Source organism: Pongo pygmaeus, chromosome 4, assembly GCF_028885625.2.
Source record: "Pongo pygmaeus isolate AG05252 chromosome 4, NHGRI_mPonPyg2-v2.0_pri, whole genome shotgun sequence".
NCBI lineage: Eukaryota > Metazoa > Chordata > Mammalia > Primates > Hominidae > Pongo > Pongo pygmaeus.
Genome location: NC_072377.2, coordinates 375,715 through 403,407, shown reverse-complemented (window position 1 = coordinate 403,407; position 27,693 = coordinate 375,715). Strand labels below are relative to the sequence as shown.

The 27,693-nt window shown below is 49.3% G+C and overlaps 1 protein-coding gene and 1 pseudogene across 7 annotated transcripts in view; one reads left to right on the top strand and one right to left on the bottom strand.

Annotated features, from left to right (window-relative positions):
• AHRR (aryl hydrocarbon receptor repressor) overlaps positions 1-27,693 on the bottom strand; it is a 113,416-nt gene that overhangs the window by 9,305 nt on the left and 76,418 nt on the right. For 5 of the 7 annotated variants that reach the window (XM_063664614.1, XM_054489197.2, XM_063664616.1 and 2 more), the window contains 4 exons: positions 14,827-14,916; positions 5,879-6,008; positions 4,734-4,870; positions 731-930 (listed from right to left, as the gene is read on the bottom strand). In XM_063664614.1, the coding sequence (XP_063520684.1) occupies positions 731-930; positions 4,734-4,870; positions 5,879-6,008; positions 14,827-14,916 (557 nt within the window). The remainder of the gene's footprint in view (positions 1-730; positions 931-4,733; positions 4,871-5,878; positions 6,009-14,826; positions 14,917-27,693) is intronic. The other 2 variants (XM_063664615.1, XM_063664612.1) reach the window with 1 other exon arrangement.
• On the top strand, positions 21,885-23,632 carry LOC129036539 (translation initiation factor IF-3, mitochondrial-like; annotated as a pseudogene).

The window sequence follows — 27,693 nt, the reverse complement described above, 5'->3', positions numbered from 1 at the left end:
TCAGAGCTACCACTGGTTCTACATTATGCCAAGTGGTATAATTATTTTGTTATATATTACAACATAATAAAACAGAAATGAAATGCATAGTAAGTAAATGTAAATGTGCTTGAATCATCCTGAAACCATCCCCCCACTCCCAGTCCGTGGAAAAATTGTCTTCCACCAAACTGGTCCCTAGTACCAACAAGCTCGGGGACCAACAGGGTGTCCTCTCCTTCTGAAAGGCTGAGGAAGCTGTGGGATAGGCCTGGGTTGGCCAGGGACGAGGACCAGCTGGACGGGCAGCTGTGCCGTTCACCCTCCATCTGTCCACCAGGGACGCATTTCTCCGGCATCTCTTGCAGCCAGGAACCACCTCCACTTGTCCATAGACAGACGGTGTGAAGAGCGGGCAGCCGAGAGGTGGAGAAAGGCAGGGGCCACAGCGAACCCCCCATTCCCTTGAGGACACAGGGTCAGGGCACTTATTCTGGAACTGGTTCTGTAACAGGATGATTTAGGAATGAATCGATACAGGCAACGTTTGGTGCCAGTTTGCAAGTACAAGTTTGAAAAACACTGTTTCATCTAATCGTTGCTGCCTATGTTGTGTAATGACTTTACAACACAAAACTTATTTTGTTACTGGCTGGAAATGAAAGAAGATACAGAAAACACTGAGCGTAGAGGTGTTTTGTGGGGGCCGCCAGCAGGCACCATGCGGCTGTGAAGGGCGAGTCTTACTCACTTTGCATCCGTGGTGACTGCGGTGTCTGCCCTGGGTTTTGCCCTCAGAAGCGCGCTCCTCATTTTCATCTCCGCTGCGGAGGGGAGGAGAACGGGTGCCGCGATGCAGAACAGCGACAGCCGCGGCAGGAGCATGGCTCCTGACGGCGCCTTCTTCTTCTGTCCAAACAGGAATTTTAGTTTTCCTTGAAACTGCATCGTCTGGTGTTTTAAAGACAGACAGGAAGGCGTGTTCACAAAGTGGCCTGGCAAGGTGGTCACAGGACACAGAACTCAAGGGCGCGACAGCGGCTGGAATTTGCAAGGAGGCAGCTCACCATGAGCAGCTCGGGACAGCAGAGCCGCAGCTGCCAAGCCTGTGACCCCTGGGCCTGCACAGTGATTCGATGTGCTTGAATCATCCTGAAACCATCCCCCACTCCCAGTTTCTCTGGAGTCGTGGCGACTGCCTTTAATTGACAGGTTCCTTCCCGCGTGTGTGCTTGTGCACATTCATGTGCGCCACCCCATGCGCAGGTGGGCACGAATTGCACCTGTGGGACCTCCCACCCACCCACAGCCAGGCCAGCGGCCAACACCCTGGCAAGAATTTGCAGGAGTGGATGATCTCCGAGGATTGTTTCAGCTTTAACACTCCATTTCTAAATTATCAGTTCTTCATCTGTAATGATAAAATTTAGGCACAACTTGATTTTATTTATCTAGGGTGTACAGTGAGACTTTAAAAGCCAGCAAGTAAGCTAGGAGTTTGTTATAAAATAAAATAAAATATCTCTCTACAAAGGGAAGGCTGATGTATAATTTAGTTGTTTACCAAGGGCCTTCGGGGTACTCCTGCCTTCTATGGAAGAATCACCCCACAATGTGGCTCCACCCTCTCTCTATCCTTATTTCATCCATCTATCTTTCTATCCATCCATCCATCCACCAATCTATCTTTCCATCCATCCATGCACCCATCCATCCACCCACCCATCCATCCATCCATCATCTTCCCATCCATCTATCCATCCACCCACTCATCCATCTTCACATCCACCCATCCATCCAGCCATGTTTCCATCCATCATCTTCCCATACATTCATCCACCCATCCACCCATCCATCTACCCATCCATCCATCTATCCATGTTTCCACCCATCCATCATATTCCCACCCATCCACCCATCCATCCATCTTCACATCCACCCATCCATCCAGCCATGTTTCCATCCATCATCTTCCCATCCATCCATCCATTCATCCATCCTCCCATCCATCCATCTATCCATGTTTCCACCCATCCATCATATTCCCACCCATCCATCCATCCATCCGTCTTCCCATACATTCATCCACCCACCCACCCATCCATCCATCCATTCATCCATCCACCCATCCATCTTCACATCCACCCATCCATCCATCCATGTTTCCACCCATCCATCATATTCCCATCTATCCATCCATCCATCTTCCCATCCATTCATCCACCCATCTATCTGTCCATCTAGCCATCCATTCATCCATCCACCCATCCATCCATCCATCTGTCCATGCATCCATCCTCCCATCCATCCATCTATCCATGTTTCCACCCATCCATCATATTCCCATCTATCCATCCATCCATCCATCCATCTTCCCATCCATTCATCCATCTGTCCATGCATCCATCATCTTCCCATCCATCCATCCACCCATCCATCTGTCCATCCATCCATCTATTTGTCCATCTATCCACCTACCCATCCATCTTCCCATTCATCCATCCATCCATCCATCATCTTCCCATTCATCCATTCACTCATCCATCCATCCGTCCATCCATCCATCTTCCCATCTATCCAACCATCCATCCATCCATTCATCCATCTTTCCATCTGTCCAAGGATATATTAAACAAATAATGAACACCTGCTGTGTAGCAGTCACACAATTGGTGGGGATTCAAGGCAGTGGTGTGCTGGGAAATGTTTAACATCTAGCTCTCCAGGGGGAAAAATTCCCAGATATGCAGTGTTTGCCAATTTTTTTAGTATAAATATTCCCAACATGGCTGATTTCAAGCTCCCAAGTTAACTTCAGCCGAATCTCAAAAACTACCATTTTCAGTTGGCCCTGTGGGTGGCATGAGGGAGCTTCCATGACACCCGCATTGCCCAGACTGCACCACTCAGGGTGAAAGCCGGGAAGAGCCGTGAGGTCCTGCAGGGTCTTGGTGTATTCTCTGTCAATACAGGAGCCCTTTATGGTGCTGTGGATGAATGGATTTTAATGGGAAAACAGAATCAGACACGTATTTGTATAAACCTTATTGCAACATTTTAGCGTCAATCTAATTTCTCTGGCTTGTTTCCTCCATTCAGTTCTTTGACAATTTCATTTTAAACTATATTCCAGTGGCTGCACAGTAAAATCCTTCCAATTTTGGGTCATCTAGAAATAAGAGTTTTTAATTAACCAGGAATTGGTTATATAATTTTAAAAAAACGAACAACATTCCTTAGCCAATAAAAGTATCTTAATTTCCTCAAAATTTAGAACAACATACCAACAGTGAAACCCTGTCTCTACTAAAAATACAAAAAAATTAGCCAGGCGTGGTGGTGGGCACCTGTAGTCCCAGCTACTCAGGAGGCTGAGGCAGGAGAATGAGGTGAACCTGGGAGGTGGAGCTTGCAGTGAGCTGAGATCACGCCACTGCACTCCAGCCTGGGTGACAGAGCGAGACTCCGTCAAAAATAAATAAATAAATAAATAAAACTTTATTGTCACTAGCTACCTAAATGAAAGATGTGCCCTGGGGCGTGTGCGTGGCAACAGATCTGGGGCCTGTGGAGAGCTGGTCCTTCCACCAGGCACCCAGTGGGTGGGAAAGACACAGAAACAGGCAGACCCACAGGTGCCTCTGCCATGGGGACGGTCTGCACCCAAGGTCCCCAGGAGGTCATGGGTCCACAAATGGGTGGAAAGCGGAGCCCAGGGGGCCCACCCAGCTAGGGTGCTGGGGTCAGAGGGCCTTGTGGGGTGCTGCGGTCAGAGGGCCTTGTGGTATTGAATTGCAGCCAGGAGACAGCAAGGGCCACCACTGGGGCTCTGAGGGGCTGTGACCCAGGGCTGACTGTGCTTCGACCAGGGGGAGCACAGTGCCTGGGGGGTCTGCAAGGTGAGCAGGGGTCTGGGACAGGGTGGGAGGTCTTTGCCCTGACATGTCCGATGGGGAGGACTTCTCTGATTCAATGAGGAGGTGGAAGAAGAAATGGTCAAATAGCAGAAGTGAAAACCCCAAGTATCTGTTTGCAAGAGAAGAGGGTGAAACCAAAAAGCTCAGCAGATGCCGTGGGCTCAGCCACTCACGCCAGCCACAGCCGGAGGCTCTCCCAGCTTGCCAGCCCTTGGCAGATGTGGGGCACATTTTAAAAAATATTTTAATAAGTTTTAAATAAAGGTACAACTAGAGTATAAACCTACTGCAGAGTTTTACATTTTCATCGACCTGGCTTGTCCACCACAGCAGGCCTCACGGTTGACTCATCACGCATCCCCTCGCATGCCCAGAGGCGTCACAGCCCCACACCATCGCCAGGTACAGAGCTCAGCGCCCAGCCCTCTCCCATCCACCAGAGACACGTGGGTTAACACCCCCATACCACTGCAGTGCACAGAGCTCAGCACTGGCCCTCACTCCTCCACCAGGGACACGTGGGTTAACGCCCCACACCATCGCAGTGTGCACAGAGCTCAGCACCGGCCCTCACTCCTCCACCAGGGACACGTGGGTTAATGCCCCACACCATCACAGGGTGCACAGAGCTCAGCACCGGCCCTCACTCCTCCACCAGGGACACGTGGGTTAATGCCCCCACACCATCGCAGTGTGCAGAGCTCAGCACCGGCCCTCGCCCCTCCACCAGGGACATGTGGTTTAACGCCCCCACCCCTCTTGCCCTCTGTTTCCTTCCACACCAGAGGAATGCATCCCAGATGTTGGGAGCCCCCTGCCAGGGACCCACGCACTCACCAGGAAGCCCGAGGTGCTGTCCAGCAGGCAGCGCACACGGCAGATGAAGCAGCGGGTCAGGAAGGCCGAGTACTCGGTGGGTGCGCCTGCGCCCCACTCCTGGGCCCTGAGCAGCCTCCCCAGGATAGCGTCATCTCCTGCAGACCATAGGGGCCAAGGGGTGTGGTGGTTGGAGAAGCCAAAACACACGGGTCACACGCACAACCGCATGCACAGAGCACGCAACAAACACGCCCATAGCTCTCACGTGCCAGGTCACGTAAACCCTATCACTGGGCGATCCTCCCGCCCCCAGCATCCCTCTAGACGTCACTCAGACAAATTTTGCCGTCGTCATCCCTTGCCTTTAAAAACATCGTTTTTAGTACATGCGCATGGATGACGATGGACCAATGGTTTCATCTTGCTTGTTTTTAGCTTTATAAAAGGGTCTTGCATGTAGGTCCCTGGGCTTTGCTGTTTTGATTTAAGGTCAATCGTACTGTCATGGTGGAAACTTTCTGTGAATTATTTTAGGCTTCTGCGGATATGTGCGAGAGAACCCAGGAGCCACCCTCTGCACAGGACCCCGGGCAGGTGTCACCTCTCCTCAGAGCCCAGATGCAACTGTCCCAGCACAGCCCCCCCCCGTCATTGCCTGTCAAGGAGCTCCACACCTGCCAGGCTCATCTTATCAGTCAGCGCCACAGGGAGGTTGAGGGCAAGCCCTGTGCAGGGGTCTTCTGTAAAAAGGGGCAACCAACTCTGAATAGCAACAATCTTTCAGGGACTTTTATCAGATAACTCTAGTATGAAGCAAAGGAACTTCCTGGCAGACGTGAGACTTGAGGGGAGTTTGAAAAACAAGAGGCCAGGACTGCAGCTCGTGGTGAGGTGACAAGAATGGCGGTGACCTCAAGCCTGGCAGAGCCCGGGAAAGCAACCAGGAGTGAAGCACACTCGAGCCACACGGAGCTGGTGGCAGCCCAACCAGAGGACAGGGAGGGACGTGGGAGGAGACCTCTGAAGAAAGGTGAGATTCGGCGCTAAGGTCAACGTGGAAGACAAAGCACACCAAGAAGGTGCGACAGGGTCATTTCCAGAGGCAGCGACGTTATGTGACCTGCTCTAGGTTTTGCTGACTCACTTGGACCCCAGACACCCACCTGTCTCCAAGGGCGGGGGCTGCCCAAACACCACCTGGGGAGGGTCCATGGCCCAGTGGAGCTGCCGGCAGAAGTCCTGGCGGTCGTCCACGTGGATGTAGTCGTAAATGTTCTGGTGCATTACATCCGTCTGAAATAGTGCAATAAGATTATTTCAGCCTTACCCCAAGTGGCTTTACACACTTTATTCCACTGAGTAACCGAAAAATTTCCACTCTGCTTGTCAAAGCAAGTCACAGCCACAGGGAGAGAATCCCACCGAAAAGACGGCGCTTGGTCCCAGTTCCCCTCCCTCCTGAGAAGATGTCTAAGTTGCCTGGAGCACCCACCCGTCTGCCCGCCAAGTGGTGCCCACATCCAGCCTTTTGGGGCAAGCAGGAGGCTAAGAGACAGGCATCTTCTGGGCCGAAGACACTCTGGGGCCAAGACATCCACTCTCCTGTCGACTTGGACTCTTTGTGACTCAGTTTCCCATCACTTCACATCTTATGGCCTGTGATTTCCTTCTTCCTGACACCCAGGCCTCAACCTTCACCCACTTTCACGATGTCTCAAGGACCTGCCAGTCCACAGGCCTCTCTTTAGTTCTCTCCCCTTCCACCTGCTCAGAAGCAAATCTGGGCCCCGACACAGAGGCCGACCCTCACAGGCACCCAGGGTCCATGTCTGGCGACAGAGGCTGACACTGCGGGCCACGAAGACTGACTTCAAGGAGAACTCAACTGTCACCACTGCCAGTGAGCGTGTCCGCACCTGAGGAAGGCCGGCCATCCCACTGCCCTCTCCCTTCTCCTAACTGAAGAAAGTCAGGCATCTGCACCTGGAGCCTGGCCCGCAGCCCCCCAGCCCCGAATAATTAACCGTGCCAGGGACTGCTAGAATCTCAGGACTCTTTCAGGGTGACCTAATTCTAAATGGCATTTATTATCATGATAATAACCAAGTGGTTCTTCTTAACTGGAGGAGGAGCTCCTTAAGAGTCAAGACTTCAGAGGAATGTAACTAATAAACTCACCCTAAAGGGACAAGCATCTTCAAGCAACCCAATGGCAAGGACCCACGGGGCTCCCCGGACAAGACGAGACACAGCCTCAGGAGGGCAGAAGGAGGAGGTGGCCCTCACTGAAGGGGCTGGACTCTGTCTGTGCCTCCGCAGTTCCCTTCTGTGAATGCACTGTCACAGAAAGCGGTGTACAGAGGAACAGAGACCCCTCGAGGTGAAACGGGCCGCGCCAGCCTCCCCGCTGTGCTCTCCTCCAGGCTCTACCATGGTGCCTTCCTAAGGACTTGTAACTGGAGGGTAACCTAGGCCAAAAAGCGCCCAATCACGAACACACAGTTGGGTGAGTCACCTTCAAGAAAACACCCCGCGGGACCTCACCCAGATGAGGCCACAGGGCGTCACCGGCACCCGCGAGGCTGCTTCTGCCTGTGCCTCTGAGTCGGGGCCGCCCTCCATGTGGGGGCTGGTTCTGCGCGCGGACTCCACGTGGAGGGAGGATACCCGCCAGCATCCCCCTGCCCCGCATCGCGACCGTCGGGGCACCTGCAGCGCAACGGCCTCGCCGGTTCCGTGCATGCACAGGGCATCCGCTCCGTGGCTGAACCGCGGAGTGGGCGCTGCCGAGGAGGAGGCCGCTGGGTCTGCCAGGGCCTCCTGCCCAGCACCAGCTGGGCGCCAGAGCAGCCTCCCAGGCAGGGAGGCTCCCCTTCTAGTTTACGTGCAAACGCTCCAGCGGCTGCACCTTCTGGCCAATGTTTGTCCTTTTCCCTCTTTATCTTTTAGTCCTTGCGGTGGATAGGCCACGTTTCTTGCTATGGTTTCAACTTTCCACCTCCTGAACCACAAGAAGGAGCATCTTGTATATTTGGGGTGTTCAGCGGTGAGAGCATGTGTGTGGGTGGGTGGCTGCGTGCGTGAGTCTGGATGCGTGCGTGCTGCGTGGGTGGGTGGCTGCGTGCGTGGGTCCGTGGATGCGTGCGTGCTGCATGGGTGGGTGGCTGCGTGCGTGGGTCTGTGGATGCGTGCGTGCTGCGTGGGTGGGTGGCTGCGTGCGTGAGTCTGGATGCGTGCGTGCTGCGTGGGTGGGTGGCTGCGTGCGTGGGTCCATGGATGCGTGCGTGCTGCATGGGTGGGTGGCTGCGTGCGTGGGTCCATGGATGCGTGCGTGCTGCATGGGTGGGTGGCTGCGTGCGTGGGTCCGTGGATGCGTGCGTGCTGCATGGGTGGGTGGCTGCGTGCGTGGGTCCGTGGATGCGTGCGTGCTGCGTGGGTGGGTGGCTGCGTGCGTGGGTCTGTGGATGCGTGCGTGCTGCATGGGTGGGTGGCTGCGTGCGTGGGTCCGTGGATGCGTGTGTGCTGCATGGGTGGGTGGCTGCGTGTGCGTGCGTAGATGCGTGCATGCTGCGTGGGTGGGTGGCTGCGTGCGTGGGTCTGTGGGTGCATGCGTGCAGCCCGGAGGTGTCTCTTTCTGGAATACCCATTGAGCTGTCCAGCTGCCTTGCCCAGTCCCTTCTGGGCCACCTTTCATGCAAGGTGTCCCCGCTGCCATCCCACCCTCCTGATGGACGCCACAAGGCCCAACCCTTCCATCCTCTCCGCGTGGGGAAGGCTTTTGTCCTGAGAAATCTTTCCTCATAGATCTAGCTCTGCCCTGTTATCTTCTGGAAACTTCCATCATGCCCTGAAGCTGTCTGTGGTGTGAGCCAGGACTCAAGACTTGCTTCCTCCTGCAGGGAAGCAGCTAGCCTAGCATCTGCAGGCATCGCCTCCATTCAACTGCAAAGGCCCCCAGCTAGTGTTTGGTGAGCGGTGGGGGTCGCCCCTCCTTTGCTCGGGCAGTCCGCACCCCTCCCAGCCCTGGGGGTCCCTCTTTCTCCCTTGACTTCCTGTTGCCAGGGGATTGTCTTCATGGGGCTCTGTTAATTCAGGGGCTAGTAAGCAATGCTGGATTTAGGCTTCCATCCCATCCTGTTCTATGAAAACAGGTTTTCCCAAATCCAGGACTTCACAGCTCTCTTATCAAGTAGCCAACGGCTCCTCCTTCAGTATTCACTCTGGATACTGGAATATTTCACAATCAAAACCCCCTTCTCCTCCAGGAACTGCACGGTTCTGCTGCTATATGGCGGCAGCCTCAGGGCCCGTCAGAGGGAAGCTTAGCTGCATAACTACCATGGCGTCGCCTCTTGTGTTTCTGAAGGGTCTCCAGGCTGAAGGATGGAGCGTGTGAGAAGTTTAACAAATGCACATCCACATCCCGATGGCCAGAAAAGGGGATCCACGGGGAACCTTTCGGAGTTCTTATCCAAACCACTCTACCTCCCAATTCCACATCTTAAAATCCACTTTACACCCTGGCATACATAACACAAAACCAAGGAAACAGAGACCCAGAAACCTGGGTCTTGCCCCTTCTAAATTAGAGACCTTATGACATTTGTTTCACAGCTTATGTAAAATGTTGTGGGGACACTTCTGGTAAACAGGGGTTGGCAACAAACAGAAATACCAACCCCATCAGCTCTTACGGGCCAGCCTGTTGGTCCCTGTGCAGTAAGAGCCAGGCACCTGGGAGGGCCCCAGCTTTGCCAGGACAACGGGAAACATGGCTCCAAACACTCCTGTGCAAGCTCTTGACACATTTTAATGCCAGTTTTTTAGAACTGAAATGCAGAGGAACCAACATCCAGAGGCAAGCGACATTCTCCTTACACTTTCTGCCATCCCTAATTTCTTCATTTATAAATGTTGCTTAAAAGACTAAAACTCCCAGCCAGGCACAGTGGTTCACGCCTGTAATCCCAGCACTTTGGGAGGCCAAGGCGGGCAGATCACTTGAGGTTGGGAGTTTGAGATCAGCCTGACCAACATGGTGAAGGCCCGTCTCTACTAAAAATACAAAATTTAGCCAGGCTTGGTGGCGCACACCTGTAATCTCAGCTACTCAGGAGGCTGAGGCAGGAGACTTGCTTGAACGCAGGAGGCAGAGGTTGCAGTGAGCTGAGATTGTGCCACTGCACTCCAGCCTGGACGACAGAGCAAGACTGTCTCCAAGAAAAAAAAATCCCATTCCTTTTAAAAAATAGATTCTTGCCCTCAGCCCTAACGGCCACAGGCAAAGACTTACTTCCCAATAGAAGAGAGAGACTCCTTCAGCTTTGTGGTCACAGTCAGGACGAGGCACACGAGGTCATCCGCACCCATGGTCACATGGCCAGCAGCTGCTGCTTCACCTGGAGCCCTCACTCCCTACATCTAGGGAATCTGGCTTTGTCATTGCAATGCCTGGTGCCCCCAGCCAGGCGGTCCTGGGACTTCCCCAACTCACCAGTCACTAAGGCCTGCGCTTGTGCCAGAGGCACATGGCAGTGCTGGAGGCCTGGGTGCACCTGCTGCATGGGCACCTGGCTGTCCTCACAGTAGCTGGTGCTGCACCAGATCATGAGGCCCTGCGTCTTCTGGAGCTCTCTCTCTCTCCAGTTCTTCACCATGGAGTCTGCCGCCTCCTGCACCAGAACAGCTGCAGCCCCGTCCTGGCGACCCACACCAAAATGGCCCTCGCATGAGTTTCCATAGGCAACCCTGAGCTTTGAATGGCCCCTGGAAGGTGACCCCCACCCCCAGTACCCTCCCTGAGCAGCCCCAGGCCTCCCCCAGTGCCTCGTCCATCATCTCCAACCCCGCAGTCAGATATCGAAAGGGAATTAACAGGCGAGAAAGGGCCTGCTGCTCAACCAAGGCCAGACAGCACACGTGGAGGAGGGTGTAGGAGAGCTGGAAAGACTTCTCCAACTGAGGCAAATCTGAAGACAGGGTGAAATGTAAATCCTGTTTAGGTTGAGGAAACAAAGTTCTGTGTTTTAATCATCAGTGTGGCATGTCTGCCCTAAGTCTTTCTTAATCTTTTAAAGTCTGATTCCTACAAAGTGACATCAAGAGACATGGTGGGAGAAATGGGAGGGGGAGAGCATGACGTTAAAATTATCCAAACCGTACAAAAACAAAACCTCCTTTCGTCAACTAAAGACAGTCTTTTAGTTTTACGCCACCACTTAGGGAGTTTAGAATAAAATCATTTCCAATTTTAATATGCTGCTCACTCTAGCAGCTAACATTTTTACCTTTTTGTGCAAAAGCTTTCACACATCTGCTAACCATGCCTGTGGGATTCTAACAGTTCTGATCGACGAGCTCTAATGTTTGAGAGAACGAACAACTTATTGAATCAACAAATGTCAATGGCAACTAAAATATACGCCTAAAGCCGTTTATTCATCACTAAGCATGCTGAGCTTGAAGACACTGAAATCAGGCACTCATGCTGTGACCGGGAATAATTGGTTCCTGACTTTTTGTAAAGCATTTTACACAATAAGCTCACACAAGCACAAAGCTGTTCTAATTCTTTCATGAGATATTTTGCATAAACTAGAGGCAATGCCTGATTTAATGGCATTTGGAACCAATTTCCTCATAATCAAGGCAAAACTTTTTTTTTTTTTTTTTTAACTTCTCATGCTTGGGGAAAAATGACCAAGCGCCAAGAAAACAAAAAGTCCAATTAGCAAGTTCTGACCTGGAATCAAAGCTGCTCTGCACAGCACCTGCCCCGGTGCCCAAAGCCAAACCCTGGAGTGAGACCATCGAGCCATGGCTAAAGGCGGCGGCTCTGGGTGCATCTGGAGAACTCGGGACAGCTCAGGATGCAGTGACTAGAGTTGACAGTGATTCTAAGCATGCAAAAGGCAGACCAAGCTGCCTTCTCTAGACTCAGGCCCTGCACATACAGACCAAGCCGCCTTCTCTAGACTCGGGCCCTGAACGTATAGACCAAGCCGCCTTCTCTAGACTCAGGCCCTGCACGTATAGACCAAGCCGCCTTCTCTAGACTCAGGCCCTGCACATACAGACCAAGCCGAAGCTGCTCTGTTTAGGTTGACAGAGTCACCGAGCCACACTCTCACGTCCGCCCATGTCCTGTCCTGCGAGTGCTCCCCCGTTCAGGGCACCCCACAGTGAAGGACACACCAAACCCCAGCAAATGCATACAGACCCAACAGACCCGCTCCACTACTCTCCACGCGTGTAAAGGAAGCATCCCACAGCAGCTCCATGGGATCCGAGCACAGAAGATGGAGATGAAGAGGACGCCGGGTGGCCACCCAGACGCTCGTGCCATCTGTGGGAACGAGGGACCCACCAGCTGTCACTTCAGGTCCCCTCTCATAGGGCACATCAGGAGATGACAGTGCCCCAACCACAGATACCAGGGCACACTCAGCAAAGCCTGTGGTCACGTGGTGTCAACGGCAGCCGCCTAGAGCGATGTCCCTCTGTGGTAGGAGATGCCGCGCCGGGCACCAGGGCTTTTCCCATTTTCCCAGCACTCCCGTGCTCAGCGGCCCCGTGGTCTGGCCACAGCCTGGCAGGCAAACACCGCTGCTGGCCATTGTGTGGGCACAGGAAATGAGGCTCAGAGCTATCAAGGTCGCTGCTGGGACAGCAGAGCTGTGTCTCCACCCTGCACTGCGTTCCCAACAGGGCAGTGGCCTGGACACCCCTTGGCAGCCATGTCCACCGCATCGTGTTCCCTCTCCCTGCACACAGCCATGTCCCCCTGCGTCCTCCACCAGGGCCAGCCCAGGCGTGCTGACGAGCTGCACCTTCACGTGGATGCTGGGAGAGAGGCCATCCCAAGGAGGCATCCACTGTGCAGAGACAGCCACGGTGCAGAAAACAAGCTCACTGCAATGGGCCCGGCAGTCACATGGTCCTTGCAGTTCACAGGGAGACTGGCCTTGGGCTCAGGGGCAGGAGATTGAACTTAGGGGTGGACTAGAGGAGTTGCTTCGCAGAATCACCAGCAAGGCAGCAGCGATTTCAGCTGTGGGAAAAAATTCAAAATCCCAGCTCTCATGGAAATTGGATAAAACTGTGCAGCCTCAGGGCCTGCACAAACATGAATTCTAATGACTTGACAGGGACTAGTGTGGGCGAGTGGGGTGGTTCGTGGCTTCCACTGCCTGCTGCTCTGCACAGCCCCTAGGCCTCCCACCTGACCAGGGAGATTTTTGCTTTAATCACTGTGTGCTGCTTCTCGCTCAGTGTGAATGCTGGCTCTGGGACCATTTCCTCATAGGCAGAGGTGCTGGGCAGTGCAGGGGTAGGGCTTCCCCTGGGGCTGGTGGGCACCCCCCAGTGTCACAGCTTCCCCCAGCACCCAGCGGCCTCCAGGTTCGCATCTCACCTGGGTCCCAAAGGGAGGTTTCCTACCAGCCAGCCCTGGCCTGAACATCTTGGGAACTTCTCCACTGCCCGGGTCATGGCCCCACCCCGTGCCACTGAGGGTCTGGCTCTCAGCCTCAGTGGGGCTGGGGTTTCCAGTGGCCCCTGCCTGGGCCCTGTGGGCACTGCTGCCCCTCTGTTGCTGTATCTGTGTCCTCAGAGTCCCTTTAGTCCTTTGTTGCTGAGCTGGTGCTACTGGTTAACACTTCCTTACACTAAACCCATCATAAGTCTTTCTATAAAACTGTTCAAATTTCTGCACAGTTTCTGTCTCCAGACTGAACCCTAATATACTACTCTCTATTTTCCAAAGTTTTGTTTTGATCTTTCTCAAACATACCTGTTCTTTTTTTCATCATATGCTGTGCTTTCTTTATATTGCTGCTTTTATCCTTTATTGTTTTAAATCTATTTGTCTGCCAGTTTCCTCTGGACGGCTTTGCTCCTTAAGTTCTTCCAGGAAGCACGGTTTGTTTACCTGTCTGCCGGCTGCTGCTCACCATCTATGGCTTCCTTGGGTTTATAACTTGCATTGTGAGCTCGTCTGCAGGGCGGGTGTTTTTGTGGGAGTGGCTTGTGGAAGTGTAGATAAAGGGCCCCATTTTTGCTTCTTTGGGTTCCCCAGAAATCTCATCAGTCTGCAGTACGCCTGATTTCCAGATCCTGGGGGTCCTCGCCGTGCAGTGGGAGAAATCTTAATTCTACAACCAGCATCTGATTTTCCATGAGGGACCCCAGCTCCTCCCCAGACGAAAAAACAGCTCCCTTGCTCCTCTCCTGGCCTTGAGTGGGATTTTTTATTTTTTATTTTCATTTTTTATTTTTATTTTTTAGATGGAGTCTCGCTCTGTCACCCAGGCTGGAGTGCAGTGGCTCGATCTCACCTCACTGCAACCTCCACCTCCCAGGTTCAAGCTATTCTCCTGCCTCAGCCTCCCTAGTAGCTGGGACTATGGGTGCACGCTACCACACCCAGCTAATTTTTGTATTTTTAGTAGAGACAGGGTTTCACCATGTTGGCCAGCCTGGTCTCGATCTCCTGACCTCGTGATCCACCCGCCTCGGCCTCCCAAAGTGCTGGGATTACAGGCGTGAGTCACTGCGCCCGGCTGGGTGGGATTTTTTATTGCACCTTTTCCCGGGTGAGTTGCCCTTCCAGGGCTTGGTATCTGAGGAGGCCTCAACCCCATTCTCTGCCTGGAAGTCTGGAGTCATCCACCTGGGGCTGGCTGGGCAGCATTCCAAATGAACCACTCGCACGTCAGGAAGGGCATTTCCACAACAAGCTGTGTCCTGAGTGCACCAAGAAGCTGAGGGTTAAGACGCTGACTGGGAGCGGCTGAATGGGATGGTGCTGGTGGGGCAGGGGACCTAGCGGAGTGCTTGAGTCAGAGGAGACCATGCCGCCGTCCGCAGGCCGCGGCTCCCTTAGACCAGAACACCCCTGACACTGAGAGGCCTCTCACCGAGACCCCGAACCCAGGCTGGAAGAAACACTGCCCCAGACAAAGCTGGGGTATGGAGATCTTTATCTGATAAGAGCTCAGTGATAGGAAAAGCCTGATTTTAGACATTATCAAACCTTGAAGACAACAAACATTTACAAAGGGAAGAGAACCTAGCACTTAACAGACTGGAGGGCTATTCTGGTTTCATTTACCTGATGGAAGCCCAGATAGTCCACGATCGTTGCTGACGCATAAAATATCGTCCCTTCTGCACTCACGACCAGAGCAAAGCCATTAAGAGACTAGAAGAAAAAACAAAAAAAATCGAATTGGCTCACCCAAAATGAAAAAGTGCAAGAATCCTTTGCTTAAATTTTCAACAATATCCTCCTATTTTGTAGTCCATATTCACAACCTCTAGAAATGCCCACTTTTTATTTATTACCATTTTGTCACAGGCTCCAAGTTAACAGGCAACATGAGAAGGCAGCTATGGTTTACAAGGCCCCTTTTCTAATAAATATAAAATTATGTGCACCTTGTCTTGGTGCGACAGTGAGACTTGGTACCTAAGATGAGGCAGGAGCTCTCTGTTTTCCTCTGCAGACGTTTCCACCCACACACCTCCTTCTACACACTGTCTGGAATACCCTTTGGCTTTTCTAAGGATTTTTATTATGAAAAATATTTAATTCCATCAACCAGCCTGGCTAACATGGTGAAACCCCATCTCTACCAAAAATACAAAAATTAGCTGGCTGTGGTGGTGCACACCTGCAGTCCCAGCTACTTGGAAGGCTGAGGCAGGAGAATCGCTTGAACCCAGGAGGTGGAGGTTGCAGTGAGCCGAGATCGCACCACCGCCCTCCAGCCTGTGCAATGGAGTGAGACTCTGTCTCAAAAAAAAAAAAAGAGAGAGAGAGAAAAAAAATGTTGAACTCATCAAGTGTTTTTCTGTACCTACTGAAATAATCACAATTTTTCTTTAGTGTGTGATTGATAGATTTTCTGATGATGCATCATTCTTGTACTTTATGTGGTAAGCTCCTTTGATCATGACTTTTTAATATGCTCTTGGAATTGATTAACCTCACTTAACCATCTATGTTTAAACTTGGCCTGTAGTTTCTCTCCATATTTTGCACACAGTATACACCACCATCAAGACACGAGCCACTCCTGCTCCTTTCCTTCCATTTTCTGGAGCTACTTAAGATGAGGGTGATATGCTTCTGGAAGGCCTGGTCCGCCGCACCCTGAGGAGCCTCTAGTATGGGCACACTGTGGAGATGGTGGATGAAATGGGGCAGATTTTAATACTATGTTGATTTATTTATTGTTAGTGTATGCAAGTTCTTTATTTTTTCTTACATTAACTATGGCATCTTAAAATATTTTCTAGAAATTCATTTCATCTTGATGTTAAATTCATTCGTGTATGTCATTCACCATATTTGCATGATTATTAAATCTTAGTTATAGCCGTAATTATAGTGGGATTTGGAGGGAGCAGATGGAGAAGGCAAGGATGTGGCTGTGTTGTGCTTGATGTGACGTTTTCCTTTATTTGAGAAGCGAGCCCCACAGCCCTGCCCTGCAGCAGCTTCCCGGGCCGTCACTGGTGAGGACGCGTGAAAGACGGTGGCCTCTGAGTCGCAGGATCTGTCCATGGCAGCAGTGGCCGCTGACGCTGAGCAAGCACAGGCTACCAGGTGGAGTATCTCGCCCAGTCTCACATCCCGCACGAGGTAGAAGCTGGGGGTGAGGGGGCTGAGCCACCTGGACACGGCTTTCATCAATGTTTCCATTTGTGTCTTTAAAACACAGACAGACATTGGGAGACTTTAACTCCCATGACGTTTGTGGCTATCAGCAGTATATTATATACTAATTTCCCTTAAACCTGGACCATGCTGGGTACTTTTATTTTCCTTGTTTCTTTTTTTGAAATCTTTGCCGATTTGAAAACAGATATATTATTTCTGAAAAGAGATAAATTATTTTACCATGATAGTTTTCATTTCTTTGATTACTAATGAGATTGAAAACCATTTCCTGCATTCACTGATAACTTGTATTTCTTCTTTGGAAACTGCCCTATGTACGTCATGTGCTAATTTTTCTATTAGGGTTTATAAGTATCAATTTCTAAGAGCTTTTGAAATACTGGTACTGAAGACTCCTAGGCAGCCAAGGATAATGGCAGTTACCTAAATCCAAATACCCCCCGCCCACATTCCACAAAATGATGGAGAATGGTAAGAACAAGTGCAGCTCCACAGACCCAAAACTGCATCATAATGAGGACACAGAAGTGTAATAAACTTCCAATTACACACAAGCAGAAGGGTCAGCATCAAATCCCAGTGAGCTTAAAAAGACTGTTTCAAAAGTATGTATGTAGTCCCTCCTCAAGAAACTAGAGAGAGAAGAGTCAGTTAAATCTAAGGTAAGAAAAAGGAAAGAAAAAATAAAGGTAAGGGTCAAAAATCCATGAAAATGGTTTAGAACAGTCAAATAACAGAGACCATTAACAGAGTCAAAATTTGAATTTTTGAAAAATTTGAAAAGATTAATAAAACGGATAATCTGCTAGCAAGGCTCATCAAGAAAAAAAACAAATCACTGACACCAGGAGCTTAAAAGTACATCACTACAGGTCCTACAAATATTAAAAGGATAATAAGAAAATACTAAAAATGATAGTTAATACATAAAACAATTTAAGTGAAACAGGAAAATTCCTTGAAATATGCAAATTAACAAAAGTGATATAAGAAGAACTAGAAAATCTAAATAACCTAATACCTATTAAATAAATTGAATTTCTAATCAAAACTTTCCCACAAAGAAAACTCTAGGCTCCAGTCAAAAAACATAAAATACCTAGGAATAAATCTAATAAAAGATGTGCAAGACTGGTATACTGAAAACAATGCAACATCACTGAGAAAATACCTGAATAAACTGAGAGATATACAGTGTTCCTGGTTTGAAAGGCTCAATGTAGTTAGGACTGTCCTGTCTCCCTAAATTGATCTGTAGATATAATGCAATCCCAATCATAATTTTAAAGATTTTTTTTCTTTTTATAGAAAGCGACAAGCTGATTCTAAAATTTTTATGGCTGGGCATGGTGGCTCATGCTTGTAATCCCAGCACTTTGGGAGGCCAAGGTGAGAGGACTGCTTGAGTCCAGCAGTTCAAGACCAGCCTGGGCAGCATAGTGAGACCCCGTCTCTACAAAAAGCAAGCAAACAAAAACTTTAAAAACTAGCTGGGCATGGTGGTGCCCGCCTGTAGTCCCAGCTACTTGGGAGGCTGAGGTGGGAGGATCGCTTGATCCTGGGAAATTGAGGTTGCAGTGAGCTGAGATCGCGCCACTGCACTCCAGCCTGGGTGACAGAGTGAGACTCTGTCTCTACAATAATAAAATAATAAAATAGTTATGGAATTGCAAAAGACCTAGCCTTGCTAAAGAAATCTTGTTAAAAAAGAACAAAATTGTGGAACTTATTTTGACTTTATGGCCTCCTATAAAGCTCTGGTCAGCAGGACAAGGTCAGGATAGACAAGCTGATCCTCAGCCAAGGCACTAGGTCAATCAGTGGGGAAGGAAGGTCTGAAACAGCATGGCTGGGACAGCTGGAGATTTGTATGGAAAAATGAATCCCAACTCCTATCTCACTCCACACACACACAAATTAACTCAAGACCTACGACAGACACAAACACAAAGCCCAGAGCCACAAAGCTTCCAGACGAAACCGAGGAAAATGCCCTCATGAGTTTGAGGTAGGTAGATTTGGGTAGGATACAAAAACACTAACCCGTAAAGAAAAAACTTGATGAATTGGGCTTTATTTTAAAATGCCAGTAAAAAATGAAGAGATAAGCTACAGAGAAAAAATATGCACAGCACATTGATAAAGGACTTTATCCAGAATCTATAAGAACTACTACAAATCAACAATTTAAAAAAAAACAATTTTAAACAATGGGACAAATGTTTGCACAGATACTTTACCAAAAGAGATAGAGTAACGCCCATCATACACATGAAAATACACTTAGCATCCTCAGCCATCAGGGACGTGCAAGTTAAAACCTCACTGAGATGCTGCTCCACACTCCAGGGTGGCCGCTGTCAGAAAGACCAACAGCACTGAATACTGGTGAGGGCGAGAGTGTGGTGGGAATGTAAAATGCTACAGTCACTTTGGAAAACCGTCCTGCCGTTCCTCATAAAGGCAAGTGTACATCTGCCCTACAACCCAGAAGTTCCAGCCTTAGTATTTCATTGAGGGAAATGGGTATGTTCACAAAAAGGCTGGAACAAGGATGTTCACACTGGCCTTGCTCATAATAATGAAAAGCTAGAAATAACCCAAACAACTATCAATCGGATAACGGATAAACGAATTGCAGAATAATTATAAAATGGAATACTGTTAGACAATTAAAAAATTTTTAAACCTACTGATTACGCAAAAACATTGATGAATCGCAAAAACACTATGTTAAATAAAAATCAGATGCAAAAGCTCATAAACTTAAGAGTCTATTTATATGACATCTAAGAACAGGCCAAACTAATCTACAGTAATAAATATCAGAAAGTGGTTCCCTGGGTGTGGCAGAGGGCAAGTGATTGAATAAAAGTGGGAGAAAGACTTATATACGAATACATTTGAAAACCTAAAGTATATATTTCCCTAGGAAAATATAATTTATAAAAATTGACCCCATTAGAGATACCAAGCTTAAAAGATCAACTCCTGTAGAAGGAATAAAGTTATCAAGGAATCACCCCACAAAAATGCACCTGGACCAGATGGTTTTCACATGGAATTCTACCAAATCCTCAAAGATCAGATCATTTCAATGCCCCATAAATTGTTGCAGAGCACAGAAAGTGAAGGAAAATTTCTAGTCCTTTTTAAGAAGTATAACATTGACACTTAACTCTGATATGGAGAGTAAAATAAAAAATAAAAGGACACACCAATATCACCTTTGAATATTGATGCAAATGTGCTAAATGAAATATTAAGAAATAGACTCTAGTTTCACATTAGGAAAATACTACACCAATAACCAAGCAGATATAATCCAAGGATGAAAGGTTGGTTCAATATTAGGAAGTCCATTAATATAATAGACCGTATTTACAGATCTAAGGGGAAAATGATTATCTCCATATATGGTGAAAAAGCCCTCAATGAAATTCAACAATTATTCCTGAAAAAAAAAAGGCTCAAGAAAATAGGAATTACTGAATACCTTCTTCACAGGTAACATGTATGTGTGTGCACCTGATTCCTAAGGCAGCGACTTCATAGGGAAACACTCAAGGTGTTTCCAATAAGATCAAGGAACAGGGTAGGGAGGCCCACCACCACCCATACAAGGGGTGCAACCATGGCCCCCAGGATGGCGCCCACTAAGGCCTGCCACTTGCTTTTGTAAACAGAGCCTCACTGGAACACAGCCATGCCCACGCATTTATTCATTGTCTGTGGCTACTTTTGTACTACAACCACAAAGCAGAGTGCCAGGGGTGGAGATAGCCCAGCCCAAAATGCCTAAAACATTCACCATGTGGGTCTTTAAAGAGGAACCCTGCCAACTCCCTCCCGTGATATCAGACATTGTATTGCAGGTATGGACTGACGCAATTCGGTATGAAAAATCAACAGGATGTACAACAATTGGGGAAAAGTGAAACTCTCTTTGCAGACGACATCATAGTACATCAGGAAAACCCAGGAGAATCCATGATAAAATAGCCCAAGTAAGGCCGGGCTCGGTGGCTCACGCCTGTAATCCCAGCACTTTGGGAGGCCAAGGCGGGTGGATCACGAGGTCGGGAGTTCGAAACCAGCTTGGCCAACATGGTGAAACCCTATCTTTACTAAAAATACAGAATTAGCTGGGTGTGGTGGCGCATGCCTGTGGTCCCAGCTACTAGGGAGGCTGAGGCGGGAGAATGGCTTGAGCCCGGGAGGCGGAGGTTGCAGTGAGCTGAGATTGTGACATTACACTCCAGCCTGGGCAACAAGAGCGAAACTCTGTCTCAAAAATAAAGTAAAATAAAATAACCCAAATAAAATAATTCAGTACAAAATTAACATACAGATACCCATAACCTTTACAAACTGGAAAAATGACCAGATTAAGGTACATAATTGTAGATAAAGCCCCATTTACAAAAACAACAAAGAAGCCAAAGTACTTATAAATAAACTTGACATGTGCAAAACCTATATGAAGAAAACTTCAAAACATCTCCAGAGACACAAAAAATTATATTTGAACAAATGGGAAGACACACCTCAATCTTGCATAAGATGAGTCAACATCCTAAAGATGCCTGTTCCTCCTGAGTGAATTTATCAACACACTGTAATACTAATAAACATAGCACCAAACTGATTATGCAGCTAGTAGGTTTATACTAAATATGAAAATAAATATGCAATGATAGCTACAAAAGCACAGGAAGAAAAAAAAAGCCAGGAGACAGAAGCATCTTATTAAACATCTAAGAAATACCGTCAGGCCTCTATAATTAAATCATGGTGCATGAACAGACACATAAATCAATGGACTAGAATGGAACATCCAGAAATGGGTCCAAGCGCAAATGGAAATTTGATGCATGAAAAAGGTGTCACCTCAAATCACTGGGACAGAGATAGGCTTTTCAATAACTGGTGCTCTATTAAGAAACTTCGTTATTATTGCCTGTTTGATCAGGATCATCTGCAAGCTGACACTCTCCTCCTTTAGTATATTAAGTTGGTAAGTTAACTTTATGAGTATTTCCCAATGTCGGGGTCTCACCTTACTCCTGGATCACCGTGACTGCAGTAGCCCATGCTTTTATAACACAGATGGGAGTCAATTGCTATTATTTTATCTGGAATTGTTTTGTGCAGTTTCACAGGGGAGAAGGGGCTGCGTTTCTCCTTTGAGCTGCCTGCATCGTATTTTTGCACCAGCGTTTTCCTAACCTCTTGGAATTAACTGAACAGCTTTCCATCCCTTTCTATGCTATTGAATAGCCTAACCAGCTTGAGTATTTTCTGTTTCTTAACGTTTTCCTGAAATTTGCTTCTAAGAACAAGTGGACCAGGCACCTGATCCCCCTTTATTTTGAGACAACTTCCCATTCTTCCTTACCAATGCAATTATGATTCTGTTCAGAGTACCTCACTCACACAAAAATGTCTGTCGCCCAGCCTCCCACATGGAGTGATTTTGGCCCATGAGGTAGGGGCTGGGGATTGGGGACTCTCTTTCTCCTGACGTGGGGCCATCCTGGACTGGTCCCTCCATGTTCCGGTCCCTCCATGTTCCTGCAAGAAATGCAGACAAGAGGCAGCCCACAGAGCCACTGGCTGGAAGGAAGGGCGGCTGGGGGCAGCAGAAGGGGCCTGAGTCCCCAGCAACACCGTGGGCCCCTGGCCCAAGCCCAGCTGTGGCAGGTTCCCATCCACACTGCAAGAGGCTTCTTCCGGACAACGCCTTTCCTTTCCCATTTTCTCCCTAGATTTTTTTCCCCAGTTAATTTTGTTGCAGAATTTCTACCTTCTTTGGGTGGCTGTAGAGCGTTTCATACATCTGTATCTATCTTGTTGGGTGTCACAGGTGTGGGGAAGGGTGAACTGCTACCCAGGGTCCAGTTCAAACCAGAGGCTGCGTGTTCTTCCCCAGATGCCATCACACCACGCCTAATTCAGGAGGAAAGCCACACCAGAAGGATGCAGCCTCAGACCTAGAGCCTTGCTGGGCTGCAAAGCCACATTTTTCAATCAGTAAAGCATCCAAAAAGAAAAGTCACACGTGCCGTGAAAATACAAAAGAAACATTTGTCAAAGATTAACTCAACAGTCGGCGAGGGGAGCAGTAAGATGTTACGACCGATGGAGGTCATCCAGCCTCCCACCAGCTGGAAGAAAACTTTCTTGGAGGATTTTTAGGGACTTTAGTTTTAGCTCATGTGACTAGGCTGGGACCCCCCAAGGCCAGACTTCCATGTTCCTCATATTACTGACCCAACCAAGACAGTGAATTTTTATGACAGTTTTTTCCAAACCGTAAAAAAAGTTTTTAAAATTATAATAAAGTATACATAACATAAAAATTACCATTTTAGTACCAATCGCCTGCCCCAGCCCAGGACGGTTGCTCTTTTTCTAAAGAGGTTAACACTACAAACCGTAAAGTCTGAAAATAGTTGTGTTAGATGTTTTGGTGAACACATCGTGCACGACAGCACCAGCACAGTGGTCCCCTATTGCTTCTGCTCCAAGACTCTCCTTCCTAAATCATGCAAAAGCCTTTAGTACCTCTGAAGACACCCAGAATGAAGGAAAAAAGAGAGAAAAAAAGAGTGAAACAGCTTTTAGTAACACTGGAAGAAAAATTAGTCAGCGAATTATTCACATATTTGATGAGAAGGGCAATGATTTGGGAACATGCACGGAGCAGATGTGATTAGACTCATGGATGAGCAAGAGCTGCGACGGGTTCAAAGGAGCCTGCAGAAGACCAGCTCATGACAGGAATGCAGACCCACCGGGAACGGCTGAGGCTGAGAGAGACGGAGAAGGGTAACCCCAAACCTGGACCAACGCTGACAAAGGAACTGACTTTATCTTCAAACTTTGGACAACATGATTTGGATGCAAAGACTAAACAGATTCAGCCGTGGATTAAGAAAAAACACCAAGTTCGAATTACTATAAAGAAAGGAGAAAATATAGATGAGTCAGAAAATAAAGTGGAGGAGATATTTCATCAAATACTCCAGACTGTGCCTGGAATAGCTACATTCTCATCTAGGCCACAAGCTGTTCAAGGAGGAAAAGCTTTAATGTGGGTTCTTCGTCCTTTGAGCAAAAAGGAAGAGAAGGCATATCGAGAAACTCAAGAGACCCAGGAAAGAGACACTTTGAACAAAGACCATGGAAATGATAAGGAATCAAATGTTCTGCATCAGTAATTTTAATAAAGAAAAATATGCTTCTGAGAGAAAGTTAAAAAAAATACAATTTTAACCATTTTAAGTGGTTACTTTTTTTTTTTTTTTTTTGAAACGGAGTCTCATTCTGTCACCCAGGCTGGAGTACAGTGGTGTGATCTCGGCTCACTGCAACCTCCGCCTCCCGGGTTCAAGCAATTCTCCTGCTGCAGCCTCCAGAGTAGCTGGGACTATAGGTTTGCACTGCACCACCACACCCAGCTAATTTTTGTATTTTTAGTAGAGACAGGGTTTCGCCATGTTGGCCAGGCTGGTCTCGAACTCCTGACCTCAGGTGATGCACCCACCTTGGCCTCCCAAAGTGCCGGGATTACAGGGTGAGCCGCTGCACCCGACCTAAGTGGTTAAATTTCAGTCATTTTGAGCTCAGTGGCATTAAGCACATCCACATTGTTGTGCAACCATCATGACCGTCCATCTTCAGAACATTCCCACCCTCCCAAACCGAAACTCTGACCACATTAAACACTCGCCCCCACTCCCCTCCTCAGCCCCGTGCGTCCCACCCGCTTTCTGCCTCTGTGAATTTGCCTACACTGGGGACCTCATCTGAGCAAATCAAGCAGGCTTTGACTTTGTTTCACTCCACGGAGTCGTCAAGGAGGATCCGAGCCACAGTGCGTGTCCATTTCCTTCCTTCCTTTTTATCCCCTCCCACACCCCCGGCCCCTGGTAACCATCGACTCTCTGTTTCGACGAGTTCCACTTTTTTAGATTCCAGATATGAGTGAGATCACGCAGAACTGTCTGTGCATGACTTATTTCACTGAGCACCATGTCCTCCAGGTTCATCCGTGGTTTGCAAATACCAGGCTTCCCTTCTTTTTCTGGTTGACTAGTATTCCATGGTGTATACACAGCGCATTTTCTTTATCTGTGCATTCACTGGTGGACGTGCAGGTTGTCTCCACGTCTTGGCTACTGTGACCAGTGTTTCGATAAACATGGGGGCACGGGTGTCTCTGATTCTGATTTCAGCTCCTTTGGGTAAATGCCCAGCAGGGGGACTGCTGGGTTGCATGGAAGTTCCATTTTTAATTTTTTGAGGAAGCTCCATGTAGCCTTCCATCACATCTACACTAATTTACATTCCCGCCAACAGTGCATGAGGGTCCCCTTCTCTCCACACCCTCATCAACAACTGCCTTTGCACGAATGCTGCAGGAGGGTCCCCTTCTCTCCACACCCTCATCAACAACTGCCTTCCCGCCAATGGTGCACGAGGGTCCCCTTCTCTCCACACCCTCATCAACGACTGCCTTACCACCAATGGTGCATGAGGGTCCCCTTCTCTCCACACCCTCATCAACGACTGCCTTCCCACCAATGGTGCATGAGGGTCCCCTTCTCTCCACACCCTCATCAACCACTGCCTTCCTACCAACGGTGCATGAGGGTCCCCTTCTCTCCACACCATCGCCAGTGACTGCCTTCCCGCCAACGGTGCACGAGGGTCCCCTTCTCTCCACACCCTCATCAACAACTGCCTTCCCACCAACGGTGCACGAGGGTCCCCTTCTCTCCACACCCTCATCAACAACTGCCTTCCCGCCAATGGTGCACGAGGGTCCCCTTCTCTCCACACTCTCATCAACGACTGCCTTCCATCTTTTTGAAACAGCTGTCCTGATGATGCGAGAGGAGCTCGCTGACGGTTTCCATTTGCTCTTCCCCATGCCTGGTGATGCTGAGCACCTTTCCACCTACAAGGTGGCCATTTTGTGTCTCCTTTGGAGAAGCTTCTATCAGGTCCTTCAGGTCCTTTGCCTGGTTTTTAATGGGGTTTTTTCTTGCTCTTGAGTTGGCTGGGTTCCTTATGTATGTGGGGTCTTTCCCGCCTGTGAGATGTGATTGGCAAATGCGTCCTCCTGTTCCGTAGGCTGCGTCTTCATTCTGTTGACGGTTTCCTTTGCTGGGCAGAAGTTTTTCAGTTTGGTGCAGGCCTGTCTGTGTATTTCTCTTTCGCTGCCCCACTCTTTTTAAGGCTGAATACTCCTCCTTTGTAGGTAGATACATCTTGCTAACCCACCCACCTGTCAGCGGAGGCTTGGTTGCCTCCTTGCTTTGGTTGGGAACACGGCTGCTGTGGCTGCATTTCCAGAAGGAAGGTAGCTAAGGCTGAAATCACTTCACGACACTTTGCTCTTCTCTGCAATCCCTACCTGGGATAAAAAGTGACTCAGAAGCTGTGGTGAGGGTTAAATCACACTCTGTGCCCTGCAGAGCTGGCATCCTGCGGAACGATGATGCCAGGAGCACTTGACCCGCGTTTCGCCGCCGCATCCGCCTGCCCTGGCTTCACAGCTTCACCCTGGAACTCCTGGAGTTCTTGTCCTGCCTGGAGTTGACCGTGGGGAGTACCCACGAGGGCCCGGGATCGTCCCCGCCTGTGCTCAGCAAGATCTGGGCCCTGGGCCGGTTGCCAGTGGAGGTCAGGGACTTTGTGGCCGTGGAGGGACCACGGGCCAATCCCACCCCCTTTGCAAGTGGTGATGCAGACACCGAGCAACCCAGAAAGCCTGGCCCAGAGCCGGCACCCGTGGCGTCAAGGCCCTTTCTCTATGGCAGCTCCCTCTTAGGGGCCAGCAGCTGTGTCTGGAACTGGGGGACCCAAACCACCGCTGCGCCTCAGGCTGCCCCCTCAGGCTGGCACCCGCCCCTCAGACCCCTGCAGCCCCTCCCTCCCCTGGGATTTAGGCAGAGACAGGGTGAGATGACGTGGGGTGCACCAAGGGGTTGTTAGAAAACAGGTGAGAACGTGAAGCAGCCGGGGGCCGTGTGGACTGGGGGGCATCTGCTGAAAGGGAACGGAGTTGCCATCCAACTGCCCGCTCTGAGCCAGGCAGTGGGAGGGCAGAGGGGCCTCACTCCCGCCCCGCACAGGCTGGAGGGGTGTGCACCAGGGCCTCGGGTCCTCAGCCCCCAGCCCTTCCTGGCACTGCTGGGAGGGGTCTGTGCCCGCCGGCTCCTGCCACAGCTTTTCCCAATTCAGCAGTTGCCACATACTGATGATGTCCTACTAATAATAGTTCAAAGACCAAAGAAATTTTCAAGGCTTGAGTATATAAAATGTCTTCTTAAAAAAGATTTTATGAGATTAGTCACAACCAAAAGCAACCTTAATTTTAACTCACAAGGCAGAATTTTTTTTTAAAGACCATAAAATACTGTTTGCCGTGTCATATGGATTCAATATCAGATTGACTTCTGGTCCAGCATTGTCACGCCAAATACTTTTACACATGTGGGCCCATCTTTCAAATATGCATCTCGAACGTCTGTTTGTTTTCTCTCCCTCTGCCTTTCTAATCCTACAAAAGTTTTGTTTTTTTTTAAACATGGTCCATGGAAAATGAGATCACTTTTCCAAATGGAAAAAAGGATTTGGCTCTAAGGTTAAGGCTGTACTTTTTTTAAGGGGAAAAAGATCACATCTATGGGCTGTTACTGAACGTTAGGAAACGGCGCACCTGCCACTTCGCAAGAACAACGGAGGTCGGGGCAGGTGAGGGCCGGAGCCGCGCTCTCCCCCAGGCACCGCAGGGAACAGGGCAAACGTTCTGAGAAAGCCGGGACTTCCTCTGTCAAACCCTTTAAATATCCTGATCTCTTCCAGTTCCAGGGCAGAAAAAATAGCCGGCAAGTACTTCAAAGATTATTTTTGTCAAGGTCATGGCAGAGGGAAAAGAGGGAAAAAGGAACAACCCTCCACATCCCCCTGGCTGCCCCCCCTCGGAGTAAAGGGAAGTCGGGAGTACTGTGCTCCCCTGAGAGCCGTTGCCATGGTTACGGAGCCACAACACCGAGGCTAGTCACGCGAGCGGGCACCGGGCGGGCGTCGGGGCAGCTGGCCCGGCCTCCTGGAGCCAGATCACTCGCAGGGGCCGCTCCATGAGGCTTGCGTGCGTGCGAGGCAGCGCTCTTGCTTAGGGAGCTGAATAACTGGCTGTTTATAGATCCCACAAACAGTAAACGCAGGCTTGACTCTCTTCCACTGAGCAGCTCCAACATTTGAAAACAGTTCTTGAGA